At 32.2% G+C, this 14,249-nt stretch overlaps 1 protein-coding gene across 1 annotated transcript in view; it reads left to right on the top strand.

The window, feature by feature from the left end:
- The window catches only part of LOC129231057 (epsin-2-like), a 35,977-nt gene extending 32,564 nt beyond the window's left edge, over window positions 1-3,413 (top strand). The window contains exon 7 of the mRNA XM_054865305.1: window positions 892-3,413. Coding sequence (XP_054721280.1) covers window positions 892-1,121 — 230 coding nt within the window. The 3' untranslated portion in view covers window positions 1,122-3,413. The remainder of the gene's footprint in view (window positions 1-891) is intronic.
- Window positions 3,414-14,249: the final 10,836 nt, after the last annotated feature.

Genomic DNA, 14,249 nt, shown 5'->3' with positions numbered 1-14,249 from the left:
CATTGTTAGCTGTGAATCCAGGTTCAATTTGAACAATGATGACACTCATATATGCTTGTGGAGAACTGTTGTAAATGCCCTAATAGTGCTTTTTCATTTCAGCTGCACTCCACACCCACAGTTGGTGTGATGTCATGTGTCATGTGATGCTTTTGTATAGGAAACACGGTCACCAAAACAATAATCTTCAATTATGGCTAAAGGGTATATTTGTGACATGTTTTGGACAAATAGTACTAAAACCTCCATTCATTTTAGTTTTTTTTTGTCCTCAAGTACGTAATATTTCATTTTAATCTGACAGCTCCTTTGTGCGTCATTTTTTTTTGTTATAAAATGTATAAGCATGAGATGGTTAGTTACTTAATCCTGCTTTAGTTGAATATTTAAAAAAAATCCAAGATTATGTTTGGCACCTATCACATTGCTAACAGTAGCATACTAATTAGCCTGTATATATCATGCATATTTATATCAATCAGTGTTTGAATGCAAAATAGTGTAATTAAAAATATGTATGTGTTTTAATGTTTTAAGTTTTCATCAATAATATTATTGTAAATTCATTGTACAATGTCTAACTGAAATATATATGAATACCAAATTCTCAAATAACCACCAATAATTAATTTCAAATTGTGTTATGTTAAACGATTTCTTGCATTAGCAACAGTCAAATGTTTCTTCTTTATGAGACTGTTTTATTGAAAAAATGAGTAACTATTTTAGGTTGAATAGATTTTGTTAGTTGACTATTGTTTGCAATTGGTAAACATGTTTTTTTTGCATTAAAGTCCTTTGCTTTAATGAATTAGGAATTGCATTATAATTCTTTAAAAATGTATGTCTTGTAAATAATTATGAAAAGTAATCAATAATCTACCATTTCAGAGATTGGGTCTGGAAATCCATTTGGAAATCCACCACCTGTAAACAATCCGTTTCAAGCAATTAGACCGCCACCTCCAACTATAAACCAACTTAGAGCTCAAATGCAGTTTGTCCCACCAATGCAACCTGGTATTGTGGTTCCGCCTACAGTCATGCCTACTCCTGTAGTATCTATTCCTAATGTCACTGCATTTTCCTCTAGCCCTCAAGCTAACAATCCATTTCTGTAAAAGAGTGATGTTTTAATTTATAAATGCTTCCATTAAACAATTGTGTGCCTCAACATGGCTATGTCTTTGCCTCTGCAACAAGTGTCATTGCATGTTGCTATGGTGTAAATTTTAAAAAACATTAACAGTAATATGTACTGATATTGTCTTCATTTAAGTTACCTTTATTAATAGGTTGTAATTGTTTATAACCTGTTTTTAGGGAAAGCAATTATATGTTTATGTTGTAGGGAAAAAAATGTGATACTACGAACTAAGTTTGAATTTAGTTTTTATTTATAATTATCGTACTTGATCTTCAAAGTGAGTGTCATCAAAATGTAAATTTTTGGACTATCATGATTGTATACCTAAGATGAACATTTGCATAATGGTCTTTATGAATTCATTTAAATGTTATTTTAAGGTCATTTGAATATTGCTCTTTTTAATATGAATTTTCAAATTTATTTATCATGCTTATTTACATATTTGTTTGTGTATAAATAAGGTAAAACCTTGTAGATTCATTCATATGTTCCCAGCAGAACTCAACTTGCACAGAATGAATTTCTTATGTTAGGCGGTCCATTTATTGATATTTTCTTTAAACGATGAATTATGAAATAATGTAATTAGATAAATATTATATCATCTCCTTCCTGTGCAATGCAACAGTTCGGTAATCATAATAACCCTTTGTGTCCATAATCCCTTGTAGTTGTATTCTGTAAATTCATGATAGGAGAGGGATGTAAATTCTTTGTCAAGTAATATGGTTAATCATAAAATGTTTTGCATATGAGATTTATGTAGATTACATGAGATTTATTTTTAGAATATTGTAAATATTCATCTGTATGAGTCTCGTATGAAACTGTGTAATATAATCCTTTTTCCTTTTCACAGCTATCATATCACTAGAAAACATCAAGTATTTTTTGTGCAAATAAATTAATATTTAAATAGCATAAAGCTATTATGGTATGTGGATGTATTATCCATCTCAGTGCTAATTACGTGATACAGTAACTGAATGTGATTTTATTCATTTTCTTAGACTTTATTTTAAAGCTAGCAAAAAGTGGAAATGTAATATTGATTGAAAGTATCATATTGTCTGTGTTCTAACTGGAATTTATATATACTCAAACATCAGGCATAACTGTATAGATATCTATATTTACACCTCATATAAAATTGCCTCATTATGTATGTGATTGTACATAAAACATGTTATTGATTTTAATAATTCTTTGACTCATTTTAAACATGATTTTTTTATTTTTTATTATTTTTTTCAAGTGCTATTCATTTTAAGTCCTTGACACAAAACAAAGATTTACTAAATGAATGAGTGGCATATATAGGATTTCAATCAATTGTTTAAAGTTACCATATTACAGAAACAAAAAAGAAAATATAGCTGCAAAATGTTATTACATATGTTAGCACATTTTTACAGTGCCTTTAAGTTTATTTAAACCCTTTTTCTTGCAATATTGTGCCACTTTTTAATTTTTTTGGGCTTTCATATTTTTAATACTCTTCAAATATAATAATCATTTTTTAGCTCTCCATATAATGTGTATTTTTAATTTTTATTCATTAAATTTTATTATTTTAAGTTCTACTTTAGATTGAAATATTCAGCTGTATAATAATGAAAGACTAATTTTATGTGACTTGTTACATTTTCATTGTCTTATATAGTTTTTTTACTGTCATATTTTTAACAGCTCATGTCAAATGTGTACAGTTTGAATTCATATTTAACTTTTTCCTATGTGGAATTATCAGTGTGCATAGTAAACACGTTAAAGCTTATCCTTTTTTAGTCTTTATTATGCTTTGTTTTTCATTAGTTTGCATTTAAGCTTGTGTGCTCATTTGGTTTTTAGTGGATAGTTTGATCTTTTCATTTCTTTATTTCCAAATTTTAATACTATGTTCTGTCTTCCTTTCTGCATTAAAATCCTATTTACATTTCTTGAACTAGTCTTTTTATTGTTGGATCATCTTATATTTTATTTTGGATTCTTTTTGTAAATATAGTTATCAATGTTGATTTAATTTGGCTTTCAAAATTTTCTTTTCTCAGTATTGAAACCAGTATTGATGCGGCGCATTGAAAAGCCTTGCTTGGTATTTTGTTAATTTTTTGGCACTTCTTTGGCATAAGATTGTGATATTATGTAACAAAAGTTTTGTATACAACTTCAAAAGATATTGGGGTCATGTTCCTTGTGATTCTGCCGTTCTGGCTTGTGCTATATTATGACAGTATTTAGCTATGAATAAAAGCTATGATCTGATTGTTATTTGCTTTTTAAGTGTTTCCATTTTAGAGCTTCTATCTTGAAATTTAGTAAGATACAGCGATGGACAAAAAAGAAAGAAAAGAAGAAAATACCTGCATTTGAGTAATTTGTTATATCAAATTGGTTCTTATAATGTAACAATATCAAGATTTTGTACACAATGTTTAATGAAATACCTAGTTACTTTTACTAGGTGTACAAATAATCAGCTCATAATTTCTTGCTGAATGATGCTCTAAGCAATTGCAAGTTTAATCTCAAAAGCTTTATCAGTTTGTTGCTTTAACTGATAACTTGCAATTAATAAGCCAGAGTTCGATTTAGTATGATGGTATATATCTCTTGCAAACATTTCTAGTTTCTAACTAAATTAAACCATTTGTGGCACTTATTTTGTTTTTCGAGAAAAACCCACATGTCAGGCACCATATTCTTTTAAAATTTAAACATGTTAACATAATTCTAAAGTGGTGATTTCCACATGAATTACAAAAATCGCTTGTGCTAACAAAAAATTGCTAGCTACCATCAACATGTCACTGGCTGAAAACTCTTGCCCAACCCAATGTTCATCAGGCTTAGCCCAATATAAATAACACTTGTTTCCATTACCGAGTCACCTTAAAACAGGAGCATTTGTTGCATGAAGTCACAGCAACTCAAAAGACCATTGAACAAACTGTATTGCTAGTGATGGTACATATTTTGAATAGGACGTATGTTTCCTTTCTCCTCAGGTACAATGTCTTTCCTAAAGAAAAATTAAGAGTTCTTAACCAGCACACTTACTAACTCTGATAGTTTAAAATGTAATATTTGATCCCACTTTGGGACAGAAAGGTTGACAAAGAAAATCAAGAATTAATAATAAAGTGTTTGCTGCTGTAGCAAACTTATCTGCCCCTTTCTTAATAGTTTTGTCACCTGACAAGTTGCTGAGTCTTGTTGAAAATTACATTTTTTCACAACTTAAAAAGTATCCCAAATGATAGACTAAGCATCCTCCAAATGTTGATGTAAAGTGATACTCAGTTCCAGTAATAAATTTTAGTTGTTGAACCGCTCTTCTGGGTATTTTTCTTCGGGAGCTGACTGAATTTAAGCTGTGATGTGCAGTCTTTATTTTTGCATCTTCTAGAATACGGCTTACTCTGTTGTATTCATCAAAGCTTAATTTAGATTGTTTTGTAAGACTAAGTTTCATTTCCCCCTTGTCCGTGAAAAGCATTTTTTCACTTCATTTAGTTGCTTCTTTGTTTATTGTATAACTAAAGACTTTCTCTGGAGATGATCGGCATGCAGACCACATTGTGTTAGCCATTGGGTAGGAGTTATTCTCTTGAAAATTGTACAAATATGTCCAATGCTTTTAAATTTTGTCAATTTTAATAAATCCCACCAATTAGTCAGCTTTTTTTAAAAGAAATATATCTTCTACAGTCGTCCCTGGTCACTTTGCACTTCAACTTTCGGGGCTTCGCTCTTTCGCATTTATATTACCGAAGCACTTTCATGAACCTTTTCTAAATAGTTTGTGTTAGCTTTTTCCTTCAAAAGAGTAGAAAAACATTCATTTTGAATAAGGGAAGTTCATCTAAGGGGCAATGGAAGACCCAATTGAGGAAGAGGGTGGATTTATAAAAATACTGAGGAGAGTCAATAACTGATATTGATTTTCAGCCACTAAACACTTACTGCAGAGAGTATATAATTGTATTATTCAGTGACAGATTTACCATGTTGCCTATGTTGTAATTGCGAGGCACCCCACAACATAGAGGTCTTGAAGGGGATCTAAAGAGGCACATGAAAAATGTTATAAGCAGTTCCATTCCTCTCTAAGAGCCCACGAAAATTGAATTGCGACTGACCTCCAAAACTGTAAATTCACTACTGGTATTATTGCAAGAAGATAAATACATTCGTAAATGGTGTTCAACTATTTTTTTTTTTCCAAGTAGTAAGCATTGTCTTCAACTGGGCAGGAACTCAAAGACGGGCTGAGGAAAGTTTGTCGCTCATTTGCACTTAATTTCATTATTGAACACAGTGTACTATTTAATAGGTTAGTGATAGTGCGCTAAAACTGCGATTTCAAGCATACAAAAAATATTTATAAAAACGTCTAATACATCTGTTTCCTCGTATTTTGAGTAAAATGAGCGTATTGGTGACTGAAGGATGTAATTTAATGTTTAGAGTGCTCTAAGTATGTAAAAAAATACATTTAAACAGTTGTAAACAAGCTTTCTACACTCTAACTAGGAAAATATTCAATCTGTTAATAAAGAGTCCTACTTCTCGGAAATTCGCTTATCGCAGTTGAGCCTGGAATGGATTACCTGCGATAAACAAGATTTGACTGTACATTTAACTTTGTGTAATCAAGAATCAATGATTTGTACAAAAGCAATTTATAAAATGTGAAAAATATTTTGTTTTCGTACCAGGAAAATATTTCTTCCAAATCGTTAGGAGTTTAAATGTAATTTAAGATCGTGCTGAAATGCAGCAACAGTATAAAATACTAGGCAAAATATATCTTTCACTTAAAAATAATTTTAAGTGTTCAACTTAAGAGAAAAGTGTTTTACCCTTAAAGAATTGAATTTGGCAATATTTTAAAGACATCTCTCAAGCACTGTAACTTCTGTGTGGGGGGAGGGGGTTGAATTCTACCTTCAGCAAATAAGGTGGGTCTTTTTTTTTCTAAAGGTCAACTTGAATTATTGAATACCCTTCATGTTACTTTTTTATTTTTTAATGATGAGAAAAAAAAATCTTGAAATTGTAGACAGAAAAAGTTTTAGAATCATTGTTTCATTTTATGTTTGTTTTGTGATTATAACTTCTCTATGATTGGAATGATTTTTTAAAAGATTTGGTTGACTAATCGTCTATTAGTCTGCTTTGTCCCACCCCTGTATCAGAGTAGTCAATATTTTTAAACCCTTCATAAACTACTTATACAGAAGTAAATGTATAATCAATGAAAACGTATGGTAAATTTGTAGTATTTATTAAAATTGATTTAAAAATTCAGAGTGTTAAAAATGGTATGTGCTATTTTGACGAGAATGACCCGCAGTTTGCACAGTTGAATTAACACTAAATGCATTCATTTATTCATCTTAAAAATCAGGAACATATACAGAATGATTACAGGCGCACATTTATTTCAAATATCTATTTTAATATATTGAATTCCTCTATTGACGGTGTATGGTCTATCTTTTAGAGTCACAATTTTACCGATTGCTCTGAAAACTAGACTGATGAAAGCTAATTTTCTTTTTTTTTTTTTGACTGTTCTGTGTGTTAAAAGCCCTTTTTTAGCTAAAGTAACTGCCACTTTTTCTGTGATGTCAATTAACCAACCTGGATTTAATTGCATGAAAAACACGAGAAACGATTCTCCCCTTTTTGGTGCTTAATTTATCTCAACTCAATGACATAATAAATACTATTGTGCAATTATCTCACGTTTTGCTTTGCAGTAATTAAATGAATTGCAGTTTTTAAAAAAATAGAAATTAAGGAAAATGAATTATTTTTGCAGGTGATGCAATTTCCTTGTCCACCACTGTAACTACAATTTTAAATAAAACAAAAAAGTAAATATAAAAAAAAATCAACAAATTTGGTTTGAAATTTCACATGCTAAGAGAAAAGCATGAAATATGTTTATATTTATGTTTTATTTAAATTATTGTTAAATACTCAACATTTAAATATTGTTTGTTTTTGTGCACTATAATGCAGTAGAACATGTCTATAAAATATAAAATGTTTTTTTTTTTAATTATGGAATAATTTTGAGAAATAAATGCTATTTTTTAAATATTGAAATTGTATGTTTATCTTTATGTCATTTAATGTCCAAAGTAAATTTTTATACAATAAACTTGCTCAAGATGGAAATCCTATTCAACCAAAACCTTCTTTCCTGGAGAAAACTTTAAAAATGTCCTGTTTTTAAATTTAAACTAACCTCCATGAAATTAAAACTGCTGAATGTGGAAATCCACTCCTTATTTATCTATTTTTTGGACAAAAAATTTACCAAGATAAAATGTATCTGCTTTTCCCTAAAAAAGCTACTTTTAAATCTGTTTACTGTTTACTATGATTGGATCTTAAGAAAGATAAGATCCTCTTTTTACTTGAATCGTATCATTGAATAACATGCCAATCAATATGATATCATTAGCCAGTCTGTGGCAAGTCCATTTTTGCTTCCTTGAAACACTTCATAATGATCTCTCCCTCCCCAGATACAGACCTACTAATCTGTGTAAATTCTCTTTTCAATCCTTTACAAGAGGTACTGATGTACAATTGTGTCCATCTGTTCATAGGCATTTAGCAGTTCCCTATACATTGGAATGGAGAGAAGTAGCTGCAGTTTATAAGAAGCATGTGCTGAGTTTAGTTGAAAAAATTAAAAGCTATTGATGCAAAAGAAAAGGACAATTTATGTGTACTACACATAGATGAAATTAAAGAAGACTGGTCAAAGCTAAATGGAACAAGAGAAAAATATGTTAGATTGGAGATGAATATCTATGATATAAAAATGTTTTGCTAATACAGTGAGCGTCCGATAACTGAAGCTTTTAAGGTTAAAAACTGCTAGATATTTGAATCAAACATGGCGAGTTAGGCTTATGAGTGCAGGGGCAAATTTTTTTAAGGAAGTTTAAGACTATTTTAGGCTTCCTTTTGTGACTAGGGGGGGGGGAGCTTCTGATGTTCTTTCGCTTAAATGTTTTGGAATTGTAGTTTTAAAAACGCCAATTTAGTAGAGTTTTGTCAACGTTTGGGATAATGGAGAGAGGAGTTTCCTTGGTTGTCTCTGTAGTGTTTTTTTTTAAAATAAAGTCTAAATAATAATAATAATAATAGTAAAAACGAAGAAGTTTGGACTGTCTTTGGTAATGTAAGGGTAAGGAAGGCTCTTCCTGGAAAGAATCATAAACTGATGTCTTAATGAGGCAAATTAAAGCCATTTCTAGCAAACTTAGAGCAAGGAGTTTGGAGTTCTCTCCCAGAAATATTCCAAAGTTGGAAACATTTTTTAAACGTCTTTTAAAACTTTACTTCACGTCTTTTAAAATGTTCCGAGGTTCTCACAGGATTTTTTTTTTTTTTTGAACTGATGAAAGCCTAAGAACCGAAACTTGAACTTCCTTTGGGGACTTCAGAAAAAGATCACCGGATTTTTTTTTCTAAATTGGAGTCTTAAAAACGCAGTTTTACGCTATCTAGGAGGTAATCCTAGATAGCGTAAGGTATCTAGTAGGTATCCTCTTCCTGATTTCCCCCCCCCCCTCAAACTGGAGTCTTTATAATGCAAATTTAAGTCATCTTTGAATTTAAAGGAAGGATGTTGTGTGCTCGTGGATTTTCTCAAGGAAAATTTTCAAAATTGAAGTGTTAAAAGTAAAATTTTAAACAATATTTGATGGTGTAGTTAATGTTCGGGTAATCCCACCCAGGATGTTTTGAAATTGAATTCTTAACCTGGAGGCAATCTTTGATGATAAAGAAAGTGTAGGGGCAGTAAGTAGCTCCCCGAACGCCGCCACTGATTTCCCATAAACATGTGGTGCATCAGCGCAGTTTTTTTCTTTGCCTTCTTTTAGTAACATGAGTTTCATTTTTTATTTATTTATTCACTTATATATTTTTTGAAAATTAAAAAAGGGGGGGGGGCAGAATGTTTTTACAGTATTTTCAGGGAAAGTCGAACAAAACCAGTGAGACGGAAAAAAAACATTGTGTTCTGTGCTTTAGGCTTTGTTACCGGTTGCATTAAATAGAAGCAAGAATGTTCCAAATCTGAGGATAATAAATAGTTTTATCGCATTGAGAAAAGAATGCCTAAATTATTACCTATTTTTAACAATCGACAGCAAGTGCAATTTTCGAAGTAGAGAAGATCAGGGCTAAAATTTCCAGGGGTATGTTGTTTCCTTTGAAGTAGTTCAATGAAGAAAAAAGATAATTGCATTTCATGAATACCTGGTACAATGGAATTTTGCAGCGCCCCAATAGCAGGAATATTAGTTGGACCTGTGACATCTGGTGTATTAAAAGCTGATCATGTGCATCAGTAATGCACTTTTGTAAATAATTTCGTTTTTGAACTTTTCGGTCATTTTCACGAACTTTAAATGATAGTGTTTAGTTCTTTGGAGTTTTCATGCAAATAAAGATTGCATCCTAAAATATTGCTCTGAAACGATTTACATTTCGTTATCTAACTTATAATTGAATTTTTCAAGGACATGTGCATGTCGGGCTAGTTGTTCTTTTTTTGTGTGGCAAGTTGTTCTGAGGAACAACCCCCTCTCCAAAATAGAAAGAGCTCCTTGCCTTTATTTATCTATGCCAGCAACGCAGTAAACAAAAACACGCATAAATAAATATTATATGTATATATTCGTTACCATAAAATATAGAAATTGGAGAATGTCGACTCTCACCGATGATTCACCGAAAATATTTTGTCTTTCTCCAACCAACAAATAGAAAAATATGAAATTTTCAAAAATCAAAATATCTTTCCTACTTTGATTTGAAAACTTAAGTCAGGATTTAAAGTTTAGCCAACAGTGCAGCATTGCTAGCAACAAAGCCAATAAGTTGCTTGGGTTTATCAATAGATCTATTTCAAATAAATCTAAAGAAGTTCTTCTGCCCTTATATAGAAGTTTGGTAAGACCCCATTTGGAGTATGCTGTTCAGTTTTGGTCTCCTTATCTTAAGAAAGACATTAATGTATTGGAAAGGGTTCAAAGGTGGGCTACAAGGCTAATAAGTGGATTTTCCCACTTAGATTATGATTCCAGGCTTAGAAGGCTAAAAATGTACAGTCTTGAGCAAAGAAGAGACCGAGGGGACATGATTCAGCTGTTTAAATTTATTAAAACGAAAGATGTTACGGGGCTAAAGTTTAGCACTGAAAACAGGACAAGGGGTCATTGTTTTAAGCTTTTTAAATCTCAGGCTAACATGGATATTAGGAAAAATTATTATTTTAGCAGGGTAGTGGAACCTTGGAACAGCTTACCGGAAGAGGTGGTAATGAGCAAAGGAGTAGACAGTTTTAAGAGGGCCATTGATCTTCACTGGGGATTGTAAATTGACTAGGACCAGTCTAGCTGGGCCCAGAGCCTGTTGCTGGTCGTCACTTTTGTATTTGTAAAACATAAAATTTTCGAAATGTTTTACTCTAGAGCTTGATTACGCCACCCTGCGGTGATTTGAGAAACTAGCCAAAGAGATGAAACAGTTCCATGTTGCTCAGACAAGGCATTAGATAGATCATATCCTACGCAAGTGGATTTGTCTAAACTTTACCTTTTTAGTCGTCATTTGCCAGAGACTGCAGCTTCTTTGTGAGTTTAGCCTAATTAAATCTGTGTAGGACTTTCATTACCAAAGGTGTAAATTAAAAACGTAAGTAAACTTCCTTTTCATTATCCAGAGAAAGGTAGTTGCAACAGTCGCTGAAAATGTTAATTAGAATATCATGCATGTACAATAAACTCCTGGTTATCCGCGGAATAGGGCGCCACGGTAACCGCGATTAAGCGAATTTCACGGATATTTGTTTGGTGTTGTACAATAGGTCAAAAAACAATACTAGTATACATACAAGAGCAAAAGAAAATCAAGAACACTGACATACAATTAAACTCAAGTAACGATGCTAGAGGCTAACGATTTAACTAGTAACACTAAAAGTGATTACTGTACAATGTGAATATGTACGTAAATTCTAAAAAAGTCGCTTATTGCTTTAGAATCATGCAAACAGATCAACCAAATGAAATTTGGTTACGCTAAAAACGTGTAAAGCAGGAGAAATTTTTCAAAAAAAAAAAAAAAAACTGGCTCGGTCACTTGTTTACAGGCATGAGAAGTGTAGATGTAAAAATCGGGTTTTAACTTTTAAGGTTTCGGTAACCGAGAAGAGTGGAATGTTTTTTGGGAGGAAAGGGGAAGAAAGAAATTGAAAGGTATAAAAATAGATTTTGCACTTGTTAAGTTAGAATGAGTATTTTTTATATTCAGTAATTTTTAAACACAAAAATAAATAAATAAACAACAAATGAACAAATCCGCAATAACAATATCCGCCTGCGGGTAATTGGGAGTTTATTGTGATCATTTGCACTAACCTCTTTCATGGATCGTCTGCGAAGTATCGTATCATTTATAGTCAAAGATGGTTTTCTGTTATGGTTGTGGACTGAACTAGTTATCTGTAGCTTATTCGCTACAGAAGTTGTTAAATGTTTTATTTAATTTTACTACCGTAAAAGCGGTTGAGGATGGTACAAACGCCAGTTTTGACGTAATAAGCGTTCGTAGTGCACTCTGGGATATCCCAGTTTCACTAGGAACTATTGTGCAACCTTTTCTTTTAATGAAAGAGTTTTTATCACTGTCAAAACGGCCCGCCACCTGGTGATTGTGAATTTATTTGTTGTGAGCAACTGGGGTGCTACGTTTTTATAAGTAGCTCGGAACTTTATGTTAGTGTAATTTTCGTGCAGAAGGAATCACGCTTTCGTAAGTACCTTTCGCTTTCGTGTTATATATAGAAAGTTATCTCCAATTTTCATTCAAAAAGAAAATATTTTGATGTTGCTACAGTTACAAATGTGTAAAGTTTACAATTTGGAGGGTGAGTGTGATATGGTAATTAATTGAAATTTTGGAGGGTGAGTTGGGTTATCAGGGAAAAAGTACTCCAGGAAAAATCACGGGTGTAGATGCAAGTGAGTTTGAATTTTCAACAATGTTGAAGCGAGGTAAGTTTTGGGAGTGGCCTGAGAAAGAAGTTAAGGTTTGGTATCCATCATCAAAAATTATGAAGAAAATAAATCCTCCAAAGGAAATTGGGACAAACAGATTTGTTTCTAATGGGGATGAAGGAATAAGTGTACCTAGTGTGTTTCTTTTTTGTATTTTTACCTACCTACCTAACAATGTTGGGAACTGATGTGATATACCCCACCCTTGGCGACTTTTTCCTGTTGGCGCCAAGAAAGCGTCGCCAAGAAAACGATGTATGACGACTTATGTCATACATCGTTCTTAGCGATGCTTTTTTAGCGCCAAGAGGAAAAAATCAGATAAAAAAACATGATCAAAGCACTTCAGAACACAATATATATAAAAACAACATAAAAGCACAACAAAAAACATCACGAATATATGCTTCAAAAATGTACAGGGCCGGGGTTTTTTGTAAACATATTAAAATACAATGAAATAAATTATTTTATTAATTACAAGTCGAAATTAATGCATTAATTTTTTTTCCATCATTTCTCCGGGATACGAGCCCTTGGTCTCATAGTACTTTCGTAATGAGACCTCGGCTCGCCGGCCCTGCCTCGGTCTCATTACGAAAGTACTATGAGACTTCTGGCTCGCTAGGACCTCGCTCCGCTCGGTCCGTTATCCCTCCGACTGTTAATATACATTACAGTCGGAGTATGGTCACAGTTATGTATATTTTCATGGAGACACCCAAGGGTGGCTCCTTCCGTTCAGTGTACAATAATGACACAGTTTTAAGTGTGAAATATGCACCATTATTGTGCAGATTTATTAAAAATATTCAGCATTTTTAAGAGTACAACCGAAAGAACTTTCAATTGTTAACATAAAATTCAGTACCTAAAGGAAGGCACGTTAATAGAATGTCTAACCGCCTAATTCACCGTTAACCTAACCATACGCCTTTAACCACGAGGTTCGTTAACTCGGAGTTGAGATTTTAACCACGAGGTGAAATATTCGGTATTCACCGGTCACGCACCGGCGAAAAAGGCCCCGGAGTTTCCCAACTTCGTGGTTTCTCAACTTTGCCAGCACACTACGCATCCTATTTGTTAATAATGATCACATGATTTTCTACGGTTTTTGCTTACATTTTGAACGACCGTTCGCTGTTGCTGTTTCATTCCGTGCTGCGTTGCAAAGTAAAGCGAGACGAAGATAGCATTTGCTCTCTTTGATTTGAAAAAAATAATTGAACACAGTTCATTACCAAACAAAACAAATAATATGATTTAAAGTTTTTCTAAAAAGTCAGAGGCGTAAGTACAAACGCGGGGTTAAATTTGAGTAGCCAATTGTGTAAATTCAAGTGTAAACAAATGTATTACTTTTGCTATTATTTCTTTGAATCTACGCATACACAATTACACAATACGGATGCAATTTAAACTATTATAAAGCTTCGGAGATAGATAATTTTAATCTGCTTATCTCTTTTCTTAAATAAACTAAATTTTTAGTGAAAAATCATTTTATTCCAATAAAAGAAATGTTATATCTGATTAAAAATATTATTTTAAACCTCTTTCATACCAGGATATCTCTAGCAATAATAATTTCAGATAAAACAAGTTCAATATAGATACATTATTATTATTTTTTATTTTTTTATTAATCAATTTAATAAGAAACAATAAAGGACATTTTCAATGGTTTTCTTTTTATGGCTTATAAATGTGCAACAAAAGACTTTTTTACTGCCTCATCAACATGAAGAAATGCATTTTTTTTCCATAAAATTCAGTTTTACTTACATTTTCTATGAATATTCAAAACTAATAATTGAAGTGTGCCCTGCTAAACATAATAACATCACAGACACGTTTCGGCATGGTATGTACTAGACTAGTCCGTATAGTTTAGTCAATATATCTTAACCATAAGCCAATAGTGGCGGAAATCAGCTTCTGCATCCGTGCCGTCTCACTTGGCTGTTTTTTGATACAGGCCATAAATTTCCTCTCTA

This window comes from Uloborus diversus, chromosome 10 (assembly GCF_026930045.1).
Source record: "Uloborus diversus isolate 005 chromosome 10, Udiv.v.3.1, whole genome shotgun sequence".
Lineage (NCBI taxonomy): Eukaryota > Metazoa > Arthropoda > Arachnida > Araneae > Uloboridae > Uloborus > Uloborus diversus.
The sequence above is the reverse complement of the archived record's forward strand: the minus strand, read 5'-3'. Positions and strand labels throughout refer to the sequence as shown.